Consider the following 23,125-nt stretch of genomic DNA (forward strand, 5'->3'; position numbering starts at 1 on the left):
TGCACGACAGCCAGAGAGACAAAGGCGGCTTCCTGATAGAGTTTGAGAGGGTAGGATTGTTTATGCTCTTCAGTAAAGCAGGATGTTCGAGACAAGAGTTTATCGCAGCGAGTAAGTCCCATAAACTACAGATTTAAAAAAAACACAACTCAACCAAACTTTGCATTTGTTGCAGTAATCACCCTATCCCAGTAACTGGAGAAAAAGCTGTATTTCAAGGGAATGCTTTATTTTCTGTTTTTGATCAGTTGAATGTTTGCTAATATTCATTGCGTCCTCTCTCTCCTACTTGGCGGACAGGCCTATTAACAATTTTGAAGATGACTATAATGCTTCATTAAGAACCTTAAAATCACACCCTTTGGAAAATATTTACTTTTTATTTCTTGTGAGCTTGAAAAATGTCTCGAAGCTGCTAAAACAACTCTGCAGGAACACTTTTATCAGTTAATCACTGCATACGTGTTACAGTTAAAGCCCACCACCCCTCTTGCCCCCTGTAGATTCGGTGGTGTGTGTTTTCAGATCACTATCAGGTGATCATTGCTCCTGATAGTGACAGCCTCCATAACAAAGCAGCCTTGTAGAAGTCCCATAAAGGCCAGAAATGCGTGGTACATCACCCAGTTCATATATTTGCCATACTGAAGAAGAGGACACAAATGGAGGGCTAAATACAGATATATTTCAGCCTTTGTTTTTGGTGCTGAGCACCGACAGAACCAGGCCCACTCAAAGCCCTAGTTTTTGCTTATTTTGACTGATGGACATCTAAAAATGAATTTACGGTAAGCAGAAACCCAGCTGTACAACTTTCATGTTACCTCCTGGAGTCAGTCACACTCTACCGAAGGGCTCTTGGGTTTGTAAAATTCTATTTATGATACTCTGCTGCACTTTTATACTGCCATAAAATATTAACTGCTGCATGAGAGCACAGCGCTTTTAGATAGCATACTTGGCGATCATTTTTAGGTGCTTTTCGACCTGATGTACGTATTCTGTGGGCTTTTAACCACAACTATCTCGGGAGCATCGCTTTCACTCGATCGTGGGCTTGCCTTTCAAAAAACCCTTGATGTCATTGGTAAATGCTTTATGTTTGTCCAGCCTTGGGGTGGTTTTACCACCACCTTGCAGACTGACCCTGTTGCATGGTTTATTGCACGATTGCTGATATACTTCTGCTTGGGCTGGACAAACTATTGTTTTCTTTTGTCTCTCCCCATAGTGCTCCATGGTGGCCATGACACTCAAAGTTCAGAACAGCGCAAACTCCATCGGTGGTACTGAAGTTCTGGTCACATTGTTCACAGTGTTACCTAATCATTTTGGCTCTCCCCTTCGCACTCTACAGCTCTCACAAAAACACCTGCAATTGATAAATGATTTACCTAAATCCTCAAAGCAGCTCTCCCAACACATCGGGAGAGGCAATATTAAAATATTTACTGTACTTGGGAAACTCTCCCCATAATGCTTTGCAGAGCATTACCTTTACAAAACAGTTTTGCTCATAACTCAGCCTGTGGTGGTCCTAGGATAACAGGACCAAAATGTTCACCATGATGTGCTCTTTCTCTCGACATCGTCTATGGGTCCCCCAAAATAATAACCCCTCCCACAATTGTGTTTTCTTCAGCTCTCACATGGCTGGAACTTTTGTTTTACAGCAGGGAGTAGTTTGTGTTTTAAGGGCCTTGTTTGTAATATCATTGCAGTAGACCTGTTAGCTCAGAAAATGTGTAATGCACTATGCCCTCTAGGGGCTAAATATATGGATGCACTGCATTACATTCTGTCATTCTCTTTTCATGTGGGTATGCCCTCTAGGGGCTAACTATATGGTTACATGACCCTGTTTCTTACAAGTGCTATTTTTATTATGGTGTCCTCTATGGGCTGTTCTGAGCATTACAGTCTAGTGCCAAATGTTTATTTCTGATAAAGGTTTTTATTGGGTTTATATGATAATTCTATATATTTTATTAATCTCTCCTTATCGCAATTATGACCATGATTCAGGCCAATTTAACAACCATATCTTTTTTTTTTGTCCTGAGAACAAACTAGGTTTTTCAGTGGAAGGCGTTTTGGTCAGGCAAGTTTGTATCTTGCAGTATCTGCTATGATTTGTGCAGTGCTTCCCTTTTGGACCGATCTTTAAATGCTATTCTATTTAAGTGAGATGCTTCTTGGTGAATTGTAATCTGTACGTCCTTATCAGTCGGTACCATGCACAGGCTTTTATACCTTCTAGTAGAATAATGGCAGGCAATGGTGTTCGGTTTAAATGAATGTTTCCTCTCTGTATTGTATACATGTTTTGTCTCTCTGTATTGTATACATGTTTTGTCTTTGATCTGTTCCTTGTGGATACTATTTCCAGACTCTAACTTTTGTTTAATAACCTAGTGTATACAGGGAATTGCAGCCTTCAGTTCTTTAAATTAGTTGGATAACACGCCAATACAGTATCCCCAGTGACATGCAACAGAACTGTTCTCAGAATGCATTGCAGGGTCCCCTATTTGGATGAAAGGATGATGCAGCCAGCTTGCCTGCAGACAATTCCTGCTGCCCTCAACTGGGACAGCAGCTTCATAGAGTCTCTTTTGGGACAGATAAGCAAGCGCCTTACAAGATGAAGGGGAGCACCTCTATAACTGCTATTTCTTCACTGTACTGTCAGCCAGTCATGAGAAATCAGGTGTTTGTCTCTCCCCAGAGAGAGTGTCTGAAGGGAGCTTGGTCTCCAAATTATGTCTTTGCATCTTCGTGACTGCAAGAGGGGTTTGCTTGCACGCGTGTGTTCAGCGTGTTACTGTTGGAATGTGTGTGTCTGTGCAGAGTGAATAGGCCTGTCTGCATGGTGTGCCTAATTCTTTGGAGGATGTACGTACTATGTATGATGTATTTCTTGAGGTTATGTGTCTGCACAAGGTATGCATGTGATGGTGTAGGTGCACATGCCTTCTGTTCTGATACTGACAGATCTACGATCTCCAGTTCAGAATCAGCTGTTCTGTCAAGAGGCGTCTTCTCCACATAGCCCGTTCTTGCACCCATCCATGAATGGGGGAGGCAGGAAGACAACAGGAGTAAGAGGAATGTAGATTATAAAAATAGAAAGAGATCAAAACAGTGAGGCAAAGGAAGGTAGGACATGAACACTCAAGGGCATAAAAATAGGAAGCAGTAAATGTAAAGGATAATATTGGTTAAATTAAAAAGAACCGGAGGAAAAAAAAGTGAAAGGAGGCTGCAGGTCTAGGAGATGAGGCAGGGACCTTCGGCAAACTTTTAGAAAGTGATTGTTTTATGTTTACGACTAAATAAAAATTGAAAGACTAGGGTCTCCATAGTCTAGCATCAAGAAACGTGGTACGAGGTAGTGTGCTGTGTGAGAATCCTACTGGCCTATCAACATGGAGACCAGGGCAAAATAACTGACTTATTTAAAAGTTGAAGAATTGTAAATAAGATATTAGTTGTAGGCTATTGTGTGACTGAGATGCCATGCGGATTGTGCATGTTGCAGAATTACATCAGTAACTGGAGTGTGCCGGTTCCAATTCATGCCATATTTTAGTAGCTTAAGAAACCATCCCAGAGATACCCATTTAGAATGCAGCGCTCAAGTTTTAGTTCCTCTCGGAAAATTGTGGGTTCTTAAACCCACTGCAGAGATCAGTGTTCTGATAACCCTTGAGTTCTGATTCGGGCTATATAAGACTGCATTTAAAAAAATTTATATATCTCTAAAGGCTGCCGGACTGTAATTCATTTAAGAACGCACAGTGAGTAACTGCACAAACCGCAGAGATTTGTGTACTTTATTTCTTATTTTTCATTTTTTAAATTTTTATTTTTATTTTATTCAAACAGAGAAACAAAGCATCAGGCATTCAAAGTGCGAACAGAATGAATATAATCCCTCATGCAGTTCTGTGACTAAAGACTTTATCTGTTGTTATCAACAGTACTTGGGTAGCGTCGGAGTAACATTGCTGCAGTGTGTAGTTTACATGAGCCTATGCAAGGAGGTGGTTGGACAGCGGGATCAATGGGATGAGATGTTGTTTGTTTCCAGGAGCTTAAACTGGGAGGGACTGGGAGATGTTGGGGCATTGTGGCTTTGTAATCCGTTCTTGGCGTATGTCACTGAAATGGATGATATGAGGCTTCAGCTTCTAAGTAATGGGGATTGGAGAGGGGGATAGTCGTAACTAGGCTTCGGGTCGGTGGGTACTGGGGGGAGGTGGGTCGCCTACATGGGCTGTGAGCCCTACATCTCTGTTTTGTGGCAGGGGAGTTGTACTGGTGGACACGGGAGATTGTTGAGAGCAGTGAATTGTGGTGGGTGCCCTCTCTCAAGGTGGCATGGTGTCGCCTCGGTGATGCTGACGAAAATGGGTAACATTCGTCTCCCAGTGACTGGAGATGTGACAGTGGCGGAGGCCACGTATTTCTTCACTGCGCAGAGCCTCCTCCGACGCCCCCATTTGTTCAAGGCACCTTTCCAAGCCTCTACTGGGGTTGGGGAGGGTACTCGACAGTGTAAGGTAACCGTGCAGATTGCCAGCAGGAGTGCTAATGTCACGAAGAGGTATTGTACTTTTAGTTTTTTTATGCTTGAAGATGCCAAGAGCAGAGGCTTCCCATGTATGGAGGTCAAATAATTTTGTTACTTCCCTCAGTTTGTCATGAATCGTGGACCAATAGTGATGCAACGTTGGGCCGGCCCACAGCATATGGCAGAGGTCTGCAGCCTTTTGGGGGCAGCACGGGCTTGCGAGTTGCGCTGTGGGGTAATATCTATTCAGTTGGGTTGGTGTTAGGTATGCTCTTTGTAGTAGGTGGAATTGAATGTTCTTAAAGTGAGAGTTACGGGAGACTCTCTTGGGATGAGACAGGGCTATCTCCTATTTTAATTGATGGTTACAGTTTCCATTTATGCATCTACTGGAATGGTCTGTGTGTAATCTGTGTTTCTCAGTTACCAAATTCTATGAAAAAGGGCCCTCCAAGTAGCACATCAATAGGATGACGTCTCTACCAGCAGGGCCACTGGGTATGCTAAGTGAAAACCCCAAAAATACTTACTCCTAAAATGCACTAATGTTGCACATAGACCCCCGTTAGGCTGTCGTTGCTAAGGACCTATCTTTGCAGTAAAAGGAATATGTTTATCTCATTATAATTCACCATAATGTGGGGGGAGGAGCCAAGATGGCGACCGGGAGGGACACTTAACAAAGCGCTCCGTCTCGGGCTCGCCACCAAATAACTGCGGGGCGCCCCGGGGACGCCAATATCCTGGTACGGGGCAGAGACCCGCTCCGGGAGCCTTTCTCCCCTCGCCGGTGGCTCCGGAGGTGCTCGGACGGCCGAGAAGGGAGGCCGCCAAACAACAACGCCGCATCGGAAACCGCGGCCACCATCTTTCCTCGTTGCGAGGACTGGAGATCTGTCCTGGAGCCCCGAAGGTGAGGCGGGTGTGTGGTGGCGGGGGGACCCCTTTGCGGGAGGGCAGCAGGCCCACCGCTGGGCCCTGCACCGCCTTGGGCTGCCCCCCTCCCCCCCCCCTCTATCGCTGGAGATCCCTCCCCACTACTGGCGTGGGGGGGAACGGAGAAGCGGAGGAATTGCGGACGGGGACCCCCGGGGGTGCCCCCTTTGGCCCGCAGACCGGCAGCAAGACGTGCCCCCCCCCCTTGACCTAGGGGGGACACGGAGAGAAACCCGCGGGACGCCTCTGGAGCGCCAGCGACTCGGAGCCGGGGGGGGGCTTGCTCCCTGCGCCCCCTGCCCATTGCTGTTGGCTCCGGTAATTTCTGGACATCCGTGGGCCAGAAGGAAGCGCACTTCACAGGATATTACGTCCACCACCACTCCCCCGGCACGGGGATTAGAACCCTGCATGGCGGCCCAAATAAAGATGCGCGCACACGGCGGTTGACATCGAGGGAGTGAGGGGCCCTCACACAGGCCCAAAATTGCCCAGGCCGACTGCGGTACCACTGGGGGCGCGCGGGCCTCGCCCCCCCCTCCCGCCATCCGTCCCCCTCCTGCCGGTGCTGGCTGAGGGGCCTGGAAGCGGGCAGCTGAGTAGGAATTCACCTCGAAGAACGCCAGGCGGGTTGTAACCTAAAGAACTAAAGCGCACGCCGGCGTGGACCCGTGAAAATACACAGCCCTCCTTGCCTGTCCAACCCAGGGAACGTGGGAGTCCGCGTCGGTGCAACAGGAACAGGGACCCACGAGTCGAGACAAAATGGCCGGGAGATCAAAATCAGCGAGGAGCCAGGACCGGAGCACGCATGGACCAGCGCCTGGGGACCAACAACCCATGCCTACCCTACAGACGCTGGAATCAACACTTCTGGCCCACTCCTCACAATTTGAGAAAGTACTTGAAGCAATAATGGACACTAAAATTTCATTGGAAAACAGAATAGATACGGTATCGCAAGACCTGAATATTCTCAGAGCGGACCACCGCAAATTATCCGAAAAAGTGAAGTCAACGGAGGAAGCGCTAAACGAACTGAACCCCAAAGTAACGGACAACCAAAAACAAATTCTCCGCCTGGATCTAGAGGTAAAAGCACTGCTGAGAAGAGCAGAGGAGGCGGAGGGCAGATCCCGCCGTAACAACATACGTTTTCTTGGATTCCCGGAAAAATCACTGGATCAAAACTCAGAGCTTCTGTTGGAACACTGGTTAGCCAAAAAGGTCCTGAATGGAGCCCCATCGAAATTTTTCTCGGTTGAAAGAGCACACAGGATTCCCGGGCACCCCCCAAGACCGCTGATAGCCAGGTTCCTGAACTTTAGAGACCGGGATGTGATACTGCAACAATTTCGCAGTAAAGGCCCATTCCAGTACGAGGACTCAACTGTTCACACCTATCCAGACTTTACTCAAGAAGTGCAAAGACAACGCAACTCCTTTGCTCAAATAAAGCAACGTCTCCGTGAACATGACATTAAGTATGCTCTATTATTCCCCGCCAAATTAAGAGTACTAACAGATGAACGCACCCACGTGTTCACATCGCCGGAGGACGCTTGGACATGGCTGCATGCCAAGGGGATCGCCCACCCCGAGAAGCAACCGGAATCAACGAAAACTGGTCCACAGCATCCTCACGGAAACACTCCAAGAGGCGCCCCATGGGTCAACCCACGGAGAAACAGGCCGCGGAAGAGAGAGCCAGGGCCTTGAAGGAAACTCCCCTGCTGACACAGAACTCTTTTGAGACTCTCAGGACCCACACGGAGGAGGGCTCGGAATCGGATTTGATAAGTTCGGATTCCACACTAACGGAGTCGCTGAAGGGCCCGGAGATCACCCCCCGGACCGCAGATATACTCTGAACGAGTGTCGCCGACCTGCCCCCGCGGCAGGACCCGCCGCCACAGTCGGAGAGTAGAACTGAACATTGTGTGCCTCACTGGTAGCGGATGGACACATCGCCTGAACTTATGTATCCTTGTTTTTCTGCTCTTAGAGATAACTCCTTTATTCACACTGCGCGTAATTGGTGGCGGTGCGCAGCGGGGGAGGGACGGTTTGCTGCGCCCTGGTGGCGCCCTACACTACTCGCAGACTGTGTCTGCAGAAGGATGCGAGCCCCTATAATGAGCCGCACCCGGATAGAATTATTGCTCCCCCGCAGACATCCACATGGACACAGCCCAGGTCGCACCCAAACGGGGTGCGCAGTTTCTTGTTGGTTCACAGTTGGGGATGGGATCCAGTTGGGGAGGGAGGGAGGGAGGGTAATTACTAGTTTGTACACCACGGGTCTGCGCATAACACAGGATACATGGCTAGGGGTGGGGGACCGGGCCGCGAAGGGGACGGGGGAAACTGTCCGGGTTCTGCTGGGGGGCAGTATGCTAGCCGCGCCACTACAAAATAAATATGGCCCAACTTACAGCCTATAACACACACAAATATGACATAGTCACCTGGAATGTCAGGGGCCTCGGGAACCATACCAAAAGGTCCAGGGTGCATGCAAGACTTAAACGCCAGGGCACACACATTGCAATCCTACAAGAAACCCACCTATGGGATCCAGACCTACAAGAACTGCGGAGCAAATGGGGAGGACAGATTGTAGGCACATCTTATTCAACCTTTGCGAAGGGGGTCATTATATGGATAGCAGGGAGTGTTCCATTTCTCCAAACATCATATAGGATAGATCAGGAAGGTAGATATGTAGTAGTGGAGGGTAAATTAGACGGCAAACAACTATCACTCATAGGAGTATAGGCCCCCAACACTGCGCTACCCGAGTTCCTGAACACGCTCACCCCAGCATTATTAGCGAACCCCGCAACACCCACAATATGGGGTGGAGACTTCAATAATACGCCGGACCCGACACTGGATAGGTCTAACCCCCCCACACATCTAGCGGCCAATAGATACCCCAGGCGCCCACTATCAACATGGGCCAGCGACATGGGCCTTCATGATATATGGCGGATGAAGCACCCACAACACAGAGAATATTCATTTTACTCAGTACCACACAGAGTGCACACCAGGATAGATTTACTATGGGGTACTCAGGAAATTTGCACAGTAACCAACGGGATTGAATACTTAGCTAAGACACTATCAGACCACTCGCCGCTTAAAATAACTTTGGACTGGGGCAGGAGGCGTCAAGCGATCCCAACTTGGAGACTACAAGTGGAGGCGCTGCAGGACCCAGCATTCACAGACGCACTGAGAACAGCGCTAAAACAGTACTGGGAATTAAATGCTGGCACCACAAACTTAAGAGCAGTGGAGTGGGACGCACATGAAGTAGTGACTCGTGGGCACTGTATTTCTACTACATGGGGGGTGAGACGCACACTCCATGCAGAGGTTAGCAAGCTGGAGAAGAAACTAAGAGCACTAGAAAATGCAGTAGCCCGCAACGAAACGCAATACACGTCATTAAAAGATGCGCGTGCAGAATACGCAGCCGCCGAGGCCACACTACGCCTTCATGACTACAAATACCACCAGACTAGATTACAAGCGGAAGGCGACAGATCGGGTAGGCTGCTCGCATGGCTCCTACGGGAGGAATGGCAATGCCCTCCAATTGGGGCAATAGGGATAGGCGCAGGCGCACTAGCAACCACACAGGAAAAAATAAACGATGCGTTCAGGGAATACTACACACAACTATACACTACACGTATATCCTGCACTCCCCAACAACTCAGGTCTTTTCTGGCAGACTCCTCCCTGCCCCAACTCACACACACTGACAGAGACACTAGAGGCCCCCATCACACTAGGAGAACTCAACAGGGCCCTTGAACAATTACCTAGAAATAAAGCTCCAGGGGCAGACGGCCTGCCATCAGAATATTACTCCACCTTTGCGACACACCTTAACGCACATCTCCTAAAAGTAATTGAAGAAGCAGAGGTTAACGGAACTCTGCCCCCCACAATGAGAGAGGCAATGATAGTGGTCCTCCCGAAACAGGGGCGTGACCCCACCGACGTTAAGTCCTACAGACCCCTGTCTCTGCTAAACCTAGACTGCAAAATACTTGGTAAAATACTAGCCAACAGGCTAGCTCCTCACATGCACACTTTGGTACACGAAGATCAGAATGGATTTATCTCAAAACGCAACACCTTCCTCAACATTTGCAGGCTGCTGAGCGTAATGGGCGACACCCCCCCCGAGTGCATTTGAGGAAGCGGTGATATCACTAGACATCGAAAAAGCGTTCGATACACTAGAATGGGACTTTCTGTTTGCCACCATGCAGCGAATGGGTATAGGCCCAACATTTATAAGATGGGTACGCATTCTGTACACTAACCCACAGGCCAGGGTGAAGACAGGGGGAGTCATATCAGAGAGCTTCCTGATTAGCAGGGGAACAAGGCAGGGGTGCCCCCTGCCCCCCTGTTGTTCGCCCTGGCGATGGAACCATTGGCAGCGCGTGTCCGTGCAAAAAAAGAAGAATGGGGGGTGGTAAGGAGCGGCACCTCCCACGTCATATCATTGTACACAGATGATACCTTGATATATATATACGCAGCACAGAGGAGGTGTTGCCCCCGGTGATGTCACTGCTGTCTGAGTTTGGAGAGATCTCGGGCTTGATAGTTAATGGGGAAATCTTGCATATTCCCGTTAGTCAGCTGGTCCCCAGCGAGACGTGAGAATACCCCATTAGGCCAATTAAAATGGTGCTTCGACACATTTAAATATCTACGGGTCAACGTCTACCACAGAGCGGAAGACCTCAGGGATGGCAATCTGGGGAGAGCGGTGACATCTATAAAGAGCTCAATGCGTTTCTGGAATAAACTACCGCTCTCACCACTGGGAAAGGTTGCCATAGCCAACATGCTAGTTCTGCCCAGGCTGCTATATTACTTCACGGCCCTGCCGATCATTATCCCCAAAAGCTTTTTCAACAGTTTAAATTCTGCACTAGTGCAGCTGGTGTGGGGTGAGGGCAGAAGGCGGGTTGCACTCACTACACTACACCACCCGGTGGCGGCGGGCGGACTGGGCGCCCCTAACTTTGAGCTCTATTCCGCGGCTGCACAGCTGCAGTGGATCTTAAATTGGATCCATAATCCCAGCTCAGCGGAAGCTACCTGGCTGATAACCCAGCTCCAGGGAGTCCCTCTGCTTGAGTGGCTCATGAACAAGCAAACCAAAAGCACACGCGTAAATCCACTGATGGCAGCAGCACATGCATGTTGGAAGAAGTACATCCAAAAAGATGCCAAAAAACTTCCCTACTCACCGCTCCTACCACTAGAACGGCTCCCCGGATGGGTGGAAGCCGGATCTCATTCGTCCACAACCTGGATGGATGTGGGCATAAGCACAGTGGGAGAATGTTTCGAGGAAGGAAAACTAATGTCCTTCGAAGCCATACAGGCCCTCACAGAGATCAGCCCAGGGCAATTTCTGACATACCACGCTATATGCCACGCCTTTAGAAATACATGGGCGTCTGGGGACGCTGAGCCAAGCGCCTCAACTACTCTACACCATATGCTGAGCTGCGACACCGAGAAAAAGTAGTCTCAAATACGTACAAACTTCTGAACAAGCCCCCGGAATCTAATCTGCAGAAAGCTCAGGAGAGGTGGCATGCCGCACTGCCTGCCCCGATCTCAGAGACAGAATGGCCAAAAGCCCTGAGTCACACATGCAAGGTCTCAAGAAACCCCAGATTCCGATACACACAGTTTAATTACTTACATCAGACATATTTGGCGCCAGCCAGGATTAAACGTATGTTTCCCGGGACGGATCCAACATGCCCTAGATGCAAAACCCCAGCAGCACAGTTTTATCATATGGTCTGGGAGTGCCCGCGGGTGCGGGGGGAGTGGGCCGAGATGACCACTGTACTGTCGGAAATGACAGGCCTGAGCCTGGACGCGAATCCCAAATCCTGTCTACTTGGCCTCAGGACAAGGACAAAAAGAAGCAAACATATGCACAGATTCGTAGACCTGGCTTATGCAATGTACAAAAGACTGATAGCCATGAACTGGAAGGCCCCCAAGGCTCCTGACCTTGGGGCCTGGCTCACTCTCACGCTTCGCTGGGCACGTGCTGAACAGCAGGTACTAACGAAACTGGCGCAGGGGGGACTGCGACACTCAGGCTGCGAAGCCTGGGGCACACTGGTCTCCAAACTAGAAGCAAAGAACGACGAAAAGCCACCTTGAACCGCAGATAGCTGCGATTACCCAGATAGCCGCGGGCTTTGCCCTGGCTATAATGCGACAGCAAACCAGGGGATGCGCACACACCTGCCAACAGCGCCTAGGCACTAATATCAATACACCACACCCCCCAAGCACACACAAGTCAAGCAGCACACACAGACCACCACGCCTAATTAACAGATATAGGCTCTGGAGAACACCAAGCCACCCCCCCCGCTCCCCCACTCCCCGAGGGGGTGCCCTCAACTAGAACCCCAACCGGTAATGAAACCCCCGCACAAAAGAAAGCCTTAAATGCCCGAGCCGGCAATGCTCGAAAGTATAGACATAACTGCGCGGACCTAGTGGTGTACGAAAGTTGCTAGTTGTTTGTTAAGTTTAATAAACGAGTGCCCAGCAAATTACTGTAACTGATGACATCCTATTATTGCTGTTAACTGTGCACATCGCAATGTATGACACTATTGAAAATTCAATAAAAACATGTTTAAAAAAAAAAAAAATCACCACAATGTTTGTGAAGCATTAATTTTGTTTGGCACTTTCAATTAAACAAGTTAAACCAGCACTGTGCATGGGCCAGGCCCTATAATTGAATTAGGGAATAGATGGAGAATTACATTTCTTTACAGGACGAGCAGATTTTTAAAATAGTTCCATACCCCTGTACAAAGACTTTCAGAAAGTACCTTGCTTTTGTCGCATCCTTTTAAGAAGGTTGGGGAAGGATATAGCTCGATCCTTTTCTTTTCTAGCAGCAAAACCCTGGAATATCTTGCATTCCTTTCTTCGATCCATTGAAAAGTACTTGTCATTCAGAAATAACTAAACATTCTTTTAGTTTCTCACCGTTTCAAATAAGATCATATACTACTAAGGTATTATTTAGCTTTTTATGTCCTTTAAGTCTTCCAATGTGATATGTTTCACATTGAATCCTACAACACCGAGTTACTCTATTGGTAGACAGTTTGTACTCTACTCATGCTCTAATCAGTCAGTCAAAATCGCTGCGAGCACTCAGCTCAAATGCAGTTTTTAGATCTCACTTGCCAGGCAGTTTAGGAGAAAGGCTCTTATGGACCGTACCAAAAACATACAGTGGGCTTAGAGCACACCTATTGTTTACAATTGGTTGGCTTTTGTTCGCTTTCATTTGTGTGCTTTTTAGCCAGTTGGTTGCCTTCCTCTTCTTTGTTTGTCCTTCCTCTAGAGCATATTTTCTTTACCATTCTTTGATTGGTCGCTTGTATCTTTTTAATGCAGCAATTTCAGAGCTGTTTACTTTTTCATTCAGCACTTCAAGAGAGTGCATGTATTTTTTTTTTCTTTTTCTTGTGTGATGCTTCCCATCCACATCAAAATAGCTGATCCCTGCGCTCTGTCATTCTCCCCACCCCTTCCAGCTAGTCTCTAAAAACCAAGCAATAGTTATGTTTTTCACAGGCTATGACTAAAGAGGAGAGGTTGTTTCTGTTTTATCTCCTGCATTCACTGTTTGCACATAAGCTCATGTCTTTGTACACAAAGGCATTTATGGTGCTGGGAGGGGCTAGCAGCTGCGATCTGTCAGGTGTGGTTTGAGGCAGAAGGTGTAATTAGCATGAATGAATAGGGATGTCCTTCTCCTGGAGGCCCATAAATATTCTTCCTGGGCTACTTCAGAGGACTAGGTGGCTAGAGCATGTTTAATTTCTGAGTTCTGTGGAAAGTAAATTAGACATTGGTAAGCATTTTCCTTTAAACTTATTGTTTTTCCATTCTATTCAGAGTTTTCAAGTGAAAATTATTTGAAATATTTAATTCAGTGCTCAATTTTGAGATATCTTAAGATATGTGATTTTCTGTTTTCCAGTATTTTGAAATGTATTTTCTTGCTTTACAAACAATAATTGGCAAAAGCCCATAGCTTGGCGATATTGTTATGAAGGTGAGACCTATTGGCTTTGCCAGTGCTCGTTCTGTATTTCTTGCTAATTTCTGTTCTCTCCTTTCCCTCAGCATGGACGGGGATCAATGAACGCACTTTTTTGGCCATCAAACCTGATGGTGTCCAGCGACGTCTTGTGGGTGAGATTATTCAACGCTTTGAGAGGAAGGGATTCCACCTGGTTGGGATGAAGCTCATCCAGGTAGGATTGATAGAAATGGACAAAATAATCCAGTAGTCAGAAACACAACATTTTTTCCACTTCACATTAACAGATTGTTATTCGTAGCCCTTTTGGTAGAATTTTTAGTCCCATCCTGTTTAGTGCTTTGAACACACCATTGTTTGAGTTGGTTGTAAATTATGATTCAAATTTGTAGAAAACATTTATGGTGGCACATTATCTTTTTCTAAAATAAGATGCTTGTGTCACTCGTCCTCAGTTTATTTTTGTAATTTGTAGTTACATTGCAATGAAGAAAGGCTATTGTCTGCTACAAAAATGTCACTAAATGGTCTGATATTCGAAGCACAAGTAACTTGTAAAGGTAGAATCTGGATGGAGGACTTGATGGCCCACTCAAAAGTATTAATCTATTTTTCAGTCACAAGCGCTTTAGTAGCTTGAACTGTTATTTTTTTGTTTGTTTCGATTACTGGTACTGCCCCTATGTATTCCCTTCTGTTTCATCCCCTATGATGCTTACCTCCTTTCCCCTTGAATTTTTCATTCAGACTTGTGCCACTCCAACTTGGCTCAACCAGGATTTCCACTGTATATATGCTCTTTTCGTGTAATCCCTCTCTGGCCTGCAACTACTGCCATTTTTTCTTTGCCCTTCTCTAGCCCTTTGCCCTAATAATTTTTTTAGTTTTCTCAGTTGCTATCATTGACTTTATTTCTACACTTCAGCTTACGGCTCACACCCTCTCGTTTTCTACACTGCACTTTTAAACATACAAGAAGGGCTAGTTTATTACTTTTCTTTTCTATGCACAGAAAGATTTTCCTCTAATACCTAATTTTTTATTTGAGTGTCTGTTTCAAACAAAGTTTTTCTGTTTTTTGTTTTCGGAACCATGTGCCTCATCCCTCCTATTTATTTGTTCTGAGAAATCACAGTGATGCAAATGGCTGTAAAATGGCATTTAAAGGGAAGACATTGCAGTACACAAAAACACACAACATAACCCGTGCACAGACAAAACTCCTATCTAGAGGAGTATCACGTTTACTAAGCTGGCTAGGGCATGGCATTGAGGTTGAAACCAACATTCGGTACGGATTTTCTGATGGTTTGAGTTTGTGATTAGGCTTTTTCTTAAGCACTGATAAAGAAAATTAAATTAATACGCGGTCTGTCCAAGGGAAGAGAGGTCTGTCCAAGGGAAGAGAGAGCTACTCCTAAAAACACTAATAGTTTTCCAGCATGTAAAACCTCTCTGAAGACATGTTTGATGCATAAACACCTCTGTTTATAAATCTGTATCATCTTAATAACTTTCTCAATTTTCCTATGATGAATACTGAATGTTTTCATTCAAGTGCTGAGTCTAAACATATGAACATTATGACACTAATATTCTCATATGAGTAGATGTGTAAGCAACTGCAAAAAGATACGCTGAATTTTTTTTCACAAAGATAAACAAAATGTCTAAAAAACAAGCACATTGTCTGGACAGTAAAACTTGATTGAAAGAGTTCCCCCGGTCACTGGTTGTTAGACCTGGCATCCTTGGTGTGGTCTCACCTGTCTTTTTTGCCTCTGCTTCCCATGTTTTGACTCTGTGCTGGACTCTGCTTTTTCTGTTTTTGGTACTCTGGGCACTTTACCACTGCTGACCAGTGCTAAAGTGCAAGTGCTTCTATGTAAAGTGTATGTGTATTTGGCTTTTTCCTGATTGGCATATTTGATTTACTAGTAAGTCCCTAGTACAGTGCACTAGAGGTGCCTAGGGCCTGTAAATCAAATGCTATCAGGTTTCCAGCACTAGTTGTGCCACCCAAATTACTAGCCCTGTAAACATGGCTCAGACCTGCCACTGCAGTGTCTGTGTGTGCAGTTTTTAACTACCAATTCGACTTGCCAATTGCAACCACTTGCCAGGCCTAAACCTTCCCTTTTTATACATGTAAGGCACCCCTAAGGTAGGTCCTAGGTAGCCCCATGGGTAGGGAGCAGTGTATATTAAAGGTGGGACATGAACTGATGTTTTTTACATGTCATACCAGTGAAATACTACCAAATTAGTTTTTCACTGTTTCAGGGCCTATCTTTCTCATTAGTTAACTTGGGGTCTGCCTTTAAATATTCTTAAAGTGCAGATTCCCTTTGAGTGCAGATAGAAATGTGGAGTTTGGGGTCTCTGAACTCACAATTTAAAAATACATCTGTTTGTGAAGTTGTTTTTAGATTGTTAGTTTGAAAATACCACTTTTAGAAAGTAGGCATTTTCTTGCTTAAACCATTCTGTGAGACTGCCTGTTTGTGGATTCCCTGTCAGAATCAGACTTGTGACAGTTGGACTGTTTGTGAATCTCCTCTAGACAGTGACACAAAGGGAGCTGGGGTGTAGCCTGAATATCCTGATGAGCCATCTAGGCTAGAATGGAGGGAGGAGTGGTCACTTACACCTGAATGGACTGTGCTGGCCCTCACAGAACGCAGTTTCCAATCCCCAGGTGTGCGTCTGGGGCCTGGCCTGGGTAAGGCAGGATCTTGTGAACTACTTCAAAGGCAGAAAGCGGTATAAGTAGGGGACCCAAAACACCAGACTTTTAGATCACTTCTGGAACCAAGAGGAACCTCTGCCAAGGAGAAGAGCCGAGGAGAATTGCTGCCCCTGCCTGTGACTGTGCTTTGTTGGGCTATCCTACAGTTGCTGATTCTGCCTTTGAAAGGGGACAAAGATTGGACTTTGTTGTGCAATCCTGCTTGAGGAAGAATCTCCGAGGGCTTGAGCTTAGCTTGCCTCCTGTTTTGAAGTCTCAGAGCCATCAAAGACTTCCTCTGCCAGCACCTGGACCATCTGCTGAGACTTCTGCCCTGCCAAGTGGTGCCCTATCCGGTTCCTGGGCCCTTGAAAGGTGAAGTTGGCAGAAAAAGAGCTGAAAGCCACGCACAGAGCGGGGTGGGGACATTTTTGATGCACCATCTGCAACGCGGCTGATAAATGACGTGCCACCCGCTTCGTGGCTAAAATCGACACTCCACCTGCATCGTGGCTGGGAGATCGATGCATCGTGCCTGGTTAAACAACGAAACACCCGCTTGCGGGTGCTGATAACGCAAATGCCATACAGCGTGGTTTTCTAACACAGTGCGACAGGATTTCACACGCATCGTCCATGGGCGTCAAAGTCATTGTGAACCTGCGTGGATCCGAGGTGCCCTGTCCGGAAATCCACACATCGCGACCTGACCGGAGAAGAAAAGGACACACTGCCTCACTTGTGAGTAAGGAATTGACACTTTGCTAACTTTTCCGACACACGCTCGCCCATGCAGCTTTATTTTTGACGCAAACCAGGTACTGTGTGTAAAATCGTTTCCATTGTTTTCTATGGAGTAAGCCTTTTATACTTTTGAAAATTATATCTTAACTTGTGTATGTTGGATTTTTGTTGTTTGTTTTGGTCTTGTTTGATTTAGATAAATATTACCTACTTTTCTAAACTAGCGTGGTGTCCTTTTTGTAGTGTTTTCACTGTATTGCTGTGTGTGTTGGTACAAATACTTCACACATTGCTTCTGGAAAGAGCCTTACTTCTTGTGCCAAGCTACCAAGGGGGTGAGTAGGGGTTAACCAGGTGTGCTTCTCCTTTGCCCTGACTAGAGTGAGGGTCTTTGCTTGGACCGGGTGTAACCTGACTGCCAACCAAAGATCCTATTTTTAACAGTGGTGAAGAAATGGAAGGAGTTATAAACATAGACTATGTCAGGGTGGTTTTCATATGCTTGTTGTGACTTTCACATCAAGTATGCTAAAAAAAAAAAAAAAAAAAGGATGCTGAAAGAGAGGCACTGCTCATGGCTAATCACCAAAAATGGCAGAATTAACAATCACAGCATACAGGCAGCCCAGATTCCATCCGCACTGCTTGCTGCAGATCTGACGATTATTCACCCTCGAAAATACTGAACCTGTGGAAGAAACATTATTTGAAACAAATGTATCAACATGTTTAATGATGGTCTAAAACAAGGATGCATTCATTACTTTTATTAGTTAGCCTCTACTTGACAGACCAGGATGGGGAAGTAGGCCCCAATCTGGCCCGCTTCTGTTGGGCGCCCCAATTATATTGTGGGTCAGTGCGAGCCTTCACCTAGTTTAGTCTCAGGGTCAAGTCCCAATGTCATACGTGTGCCCAAATTAATCCCTTCAGGGGGGCCGAATATCTGATTTGACCTCGATCTTCCCTAGGATGGTGTTACAGTGTGTATATGATTTCTATACCTCCTGCCTCCCTAGGGGGGCCGACAGTGCATCTATTTCTCCATGGTCCATTTACACAGATGTTGTAGGTACTTTCAAAGCCCCGCGCCAATGCTGCTTTCAACCTCATTGCTATGCACCTCCTGGCCAGCACCACAGCAAGAGTGATTAATCTGCAACTATGCTTAGATTTCTTGTTATGCTTAGCTATGCCCTGATTGCATCCCTCCATCCTGGGAACAATCTTCCCATGAGTTCTGAGACATTTCTCACTATCTCCAACCAAAATTGATCTATGTCTAGGCATGCCCCTACCATGTGAATAAAGTCTGCTTCCCTTACTGGACACCTTGGTGATTGTGTTAATACCCCAGGATACATGCGCTCTATACTCTTGGGTGTCAAGTACTTGTGGTGAAGATATTAAAATTCTGTGTATCACTCTAAAGTTTTTGGAAATGAGCTTCACACTATGTAGCCCTTATTCCCATTTGTCAGGGGATCTCTCGGCCTAGTTGTGTTCTTTCAGCTCGCCCAGTGAGGTTCCGTCCTCCTGCAGTAGGGTGTCATAAAGGCACGAAATGGCCCAGGAGGTGGTTTCATGAGCGAGGAGGGTCTGGAGCAAGGACAGGGTATTTGGTACCTCCTGTCCTAATGCCTATTTGAATACTGCTATTCTTCCCAGTGCGTTATACATTAGACATTGGCGTAAACCCAGTTTATATTTATCTCTAAGTTCTTTGAATGGTTTCAATCTTCTATCAGTAATCAGCTCCCCCATGCCTGTATTTCCGTCTCACTCATTGATGCACATCTGCAGCATTACCAGCCTACCTGTCTCTGGCGAGGACCGCAATGGTAGTACCGGTGCATATTGAAGGGTGTCCGTATTTAAAAAAAATATGTCGTCCAGCACCATTTTGCTACTGTCAAAAGGGAGTGGGGTCTGTCTGCCCTGCATCCGCGGGTCATCAGCCGGTGTATGATGGATTGCCCCCCAGATGCAATTACACTTTTTAATGTCTACCTGTGTATTCCTTTCAGTATGACCGGTATCGTCGCAAAGAAATGCAGCAGCCGGGACAATATCAGCATTTTGGTTATTTCTATGTGCCTCAGTGGTGACAATGGTAATGCCTTACAAAATAGTAGGGAGTGTTGAATGGATGCCATTACCTCCCCCCCCCCCCCAATTGCAGATCCATTTCATTGTGAAAAATGAGGACTCCTAGGTATTTGAAGGTTGTGTGTTCCATTTGCAGTCCCTCTGTATGAAAGTACTGTTGGACCTCCCTTAAAATTTTTTATCTATAGGAATAGATAGGACTTTTCCCACTTAACCTTCAGCCCAGACACCATCTCACAATTGTCTACATTTCCATGACTTGCACCAGTTTCCCATGCCTTATAGTGTTGTTACAGAGGTAGAACAGTGCTTCTTTGGCCTATAAAGACACCATTTACCAATCCCTGTCTTCAATATACCCACTCAGGGGATTTTGTTCTTAGTAGGCAAGCCAGGGGGGCCAACACGAAGATGAAAAAGGAGAGTTGGCACCCCTGTTTGATCCTCTTTGTATGTGTACAGTGTCTGAGATCATCTCCCCTATGCACACTCTTGCCATGGGGTCGTGTAGAGGAACCGCACCAAGAAACAGAGCTCTGGTCCCAGCCCCATTCTCTGTATTACCTCCTATAAATACTCTCACCCCATCGTTTCAAATGCCTTTTAAGTGTCTAGGATACAATGCAATGTTCCGTGTGGTGGCACCTTGACCAGTTCATGATGCTAAATACATGACAGATATTTAAGTAGGGTTTCTGCCCCAGTAAGAAACTGGCTTGGTGCACCAGTGTCTGCACTATGGGCAATAAGCGGTTTGCCAACACCGTACCCAGTATTTTATAGTTTAAATTCAAGAACGAGAGAGGGTGATAGAAGGTCACCACCTGGAGATTTCACTTGCATTTTTATGCTTCGTATATTTTCAATAGGTAGGGAGCAAGTTATGGTGTTATATGTTGCATAAAACTCCATGGGAGCCCATCTAGCTCCAGTGTTTTGCCCCTTGCTAGTTGCTGAATGGCTTTTATGATCTCTTGGACTGTGATTGGGTCTTCGAGTTCTAATCGTTGGGGTGTATTAATTGCAGGGGGCAGTACTCTATTTAGGAAGTTGTGTAGCCTGGAGTCCCCCATCATGGGATGAGGCATATAAGGTTGCATACTAAGAATGAAATACTGCCTTGATCTCTGCTTGTGTATTCACTATCTCCTGCATCTGGGTATTGATTGCCCCTATTGTCGTGTGGTTTGTCAGTGTGCAGTAGCCAGGCTGGTAAACACCGCTCCTTGTCCTCCTCTGCGCGTTACTGTGTGACCCTTCCCTGGTTTACCAACTTACTCAGCCTACATTGTGCAGCTCGGTATTCTGTCATCTGCTGTGATAGTCGATTTGCCCCCTCTTCATGAATGAGGACCTGTAGCTCAAGTGTATTTGTTCTTTGTCTGCCAGTTCCCCCACGCAGCATGTTTGACCCATAGATAGTTTTAATAAGCGGTCTTGCAGTACCACATGAATGCATCCCAGTCCCCCTCCACCTTGGTATTCGTCACTGTATCCTTGCTCTCCTCTTTAATTATCTCTCTATGTATTCTTTAGTCATGCATTGGAACACAATGTCATCAAACGCCTCTGGTTGCATTCTCCACATGGGTACCCATGATGGTGTGTGGCCCCAAAGAAAGGAGAGCTTGAGTGGGTAGTGATCAGAAAGAGTTCAGCCTAAGTATTTTGTGGCAGTCACCTTGCCAGACATGTCCAAGGTGCAGTAGAATAAGTCTATTCTCATGTGGTGTGCATGCAGCCCTGAGTAAAATGAGTATTCTCGGCCTCAGGGTATAGGGAGCACCACTGATCAGTCACCCCAGTGTCTTGCACCCTTTGTTGGAGGCCCCGTGCTGCCAATGTGGCCTGTGTATCTACTAAAGGGGGATTGGACACGTTCCGCTGAACATCTAACACACAATTAAAGTCCCCTCCCCAAATTCATGGTTCTTGCGTACTGACCAGTGGGGCCAAGGTCGAAGTAGGTATTCCAGTGTTAGGCGCATATATAGCAGCAAGCCCCTCTCCAGGTCCCTCCCCCCCAGTCTCTGGGTTCACCTTACTAGATCTGAGGGTAAACAGAAATCTGCCAGCCACCCACAGCAACAGTCCCCTGGAATATCCCAACTAAGTTGTGCATACTGGAAGCCCTCGTGCCTTTGTATTTTCAGTAGCTCTGGGACTGTTGAGTTCGTCTGTTGAAGGTAAGCAAAGTGTACATATCACCTTTTCAGATAGGGGATTATCAAATAGCTTTTCATGGGCTTGGCCACACCCTTGACATTCCAATTGAGGACCGTGTACCATGCAGCAGTATTTACGCTAGTCCCTGCCATGTGGTTCGGGCAGTATGATGAAATCCCTCCCTCCATCCTATCACCCCCAAGAAACAGGTCAAAGTGTACATTTCAATATACAATCCTGGCTCATATTGTAAAGGTAAACAATTCTTAACTCCCCAAGCCTGGCAGTAGCTATTAAACCTGTCCAGCCACACTGCATGCACAAAACAGCTGTGGGTGTAATTGGTACAGCTCAGATACAGTGGGCGTGTGCCCACGTCTGTTGATGGGAATCCTTGTTTTCCTTCTTCGGGCGCCACGTCTAACATCTCTGTGACCCATTTCTCCATTGCAAGTCCCACATTTACATGGTCCTTCATTATCTTGCTGCCAAGCAATCTCACCTAACATTTGTCCGATAATCTCAGCACTCCTTGTATGTAGGTCATAGCACTCCTGTTAGTGTTCACACACCAGATAATGCCATCTTCAGTCCTAGGTGTCAGGTTTGGGCCTTGTCTCAAGAGTGCCATAGCGTTGATGAGGTCATCTGTGGCCGTTTTGAGTAGGGCCGCTGTGTCACTCTGTTGCGTTTCTGTCTGCGGACTGAACTGTATTTCCAGTACCTTGACCACTTTGGCACATTCCCTGGCGCTCTGTTCCATAGTTGGTCGGTTTGCTGACCTTTTGAAGGATCTTCGGTCATATCCCCCCGTTGCCATCCTGGCTTCGCGCCCTCCTGGTGACTTGTCTTCGTTGCTTTCTTTGATTCCAACCAAGTCCAGGCCTCCAGTGAGGTGGTGAGGTACATGGTAGTCTCACTGTCTAGCACACACAACTTGGCTAGAGACATCAATGAATATTGTATGTTCATCCTGCGTGAATGCACTAAACCTCCAGGAGAGTCCTCTTTGCTGGTGGAGTAGTGTCTAGTCAGGGGAGATCTGCACCGCTCAGTTTTCGACCATCCGAGGCCTTCTGCTGCATGAGGCCTGTAGTATGTGAATCCTGTTCCGGTAGTTTAGAAACTGCACCGCCAAATGTTGGGGGGGGGGAGGTTGGGAGGGGTAGCGGGCAGCGGAGACAGTCAGCCTGGGACCCTATTTGTCCTCTCATGGGAGAAGAAAGTTGATTGCTTGCCTGTCAGAACTGTGTGTTTTAGCAACTGCTTGGAGTAAAGATCCACGCTGGGTCCCTCCACTCGCTCAGGGGACCCACTGCGTGCACTTTGTTCTTTCTAGGTCGCCCCTTAGCATCACCTGCTTTAATATTCAGGTAACCACTTCTCATAGTATTTTGTGTACTGGGGGACGTTTTGTTGCAAGAGTGGACTTAATGACCGCCAGGCGATCCACCATTTTTTAATGGTCTGCTTGCAGCAGCCTAAGTCCCACCATCATCACGTCCGTCTTAGGCTCCAGGGTGCTTTTAGCATCCAGGACTGCTTGTAGGATGGCCTTGAACTTGCCATTGTGCTCTTTAAGTGTTGCATTCACAGTACTTGTGGGACCTAACCTGATATTGTCCTTTTCCGTTGCAGTGTCTACATAATCATGCTGCCCCCCAACTTTGTCTTTTGGCCTTGCCCATGATTGAAGTCGGGTCCTTTTACAACAAGCAAT

General features: G+C 46.7%; 1 protein-coding gene across 1 annotated transcript in view; it reads left to right on the plus strand.

The window, feature by feature from the left end:
* Window positions 1-23,125, plus strand: part of NME3 (NME/NM23 nucleoside diphosphate kinase 3) — an 80,106-nt gene that overhangs the window by 14,993 nt on the left and 41,988 nt on the right. Inside the window, exon 2 of the mRNA XM_069210565.1 lies at window positions 13,742-13,872. Within this exon, the coding sequence (XP_069066666.1) occupies window positions 13,742-13,872 (131 nt within the window). The remainder of the gene's footprint in view (window positions 1-13,741; window positions 13,873-23,125) is intronic.

The sequence above is a fragment of the Pleurodeles waltl genome, chromosome 10, assembly GCF_031143425.1.
Source record: "Pleurodeles waltl isolate 20211129_DDA chromosome 10, aPleWal1.hap1.20221129, whole genome shotgun sequence".
Lineage (NCBI taxonomy): Eukaryota > Metazoa > Chordata > Amphibia > Caudata > Salamandridae > Pleurodeles > Pleurodeles waltl.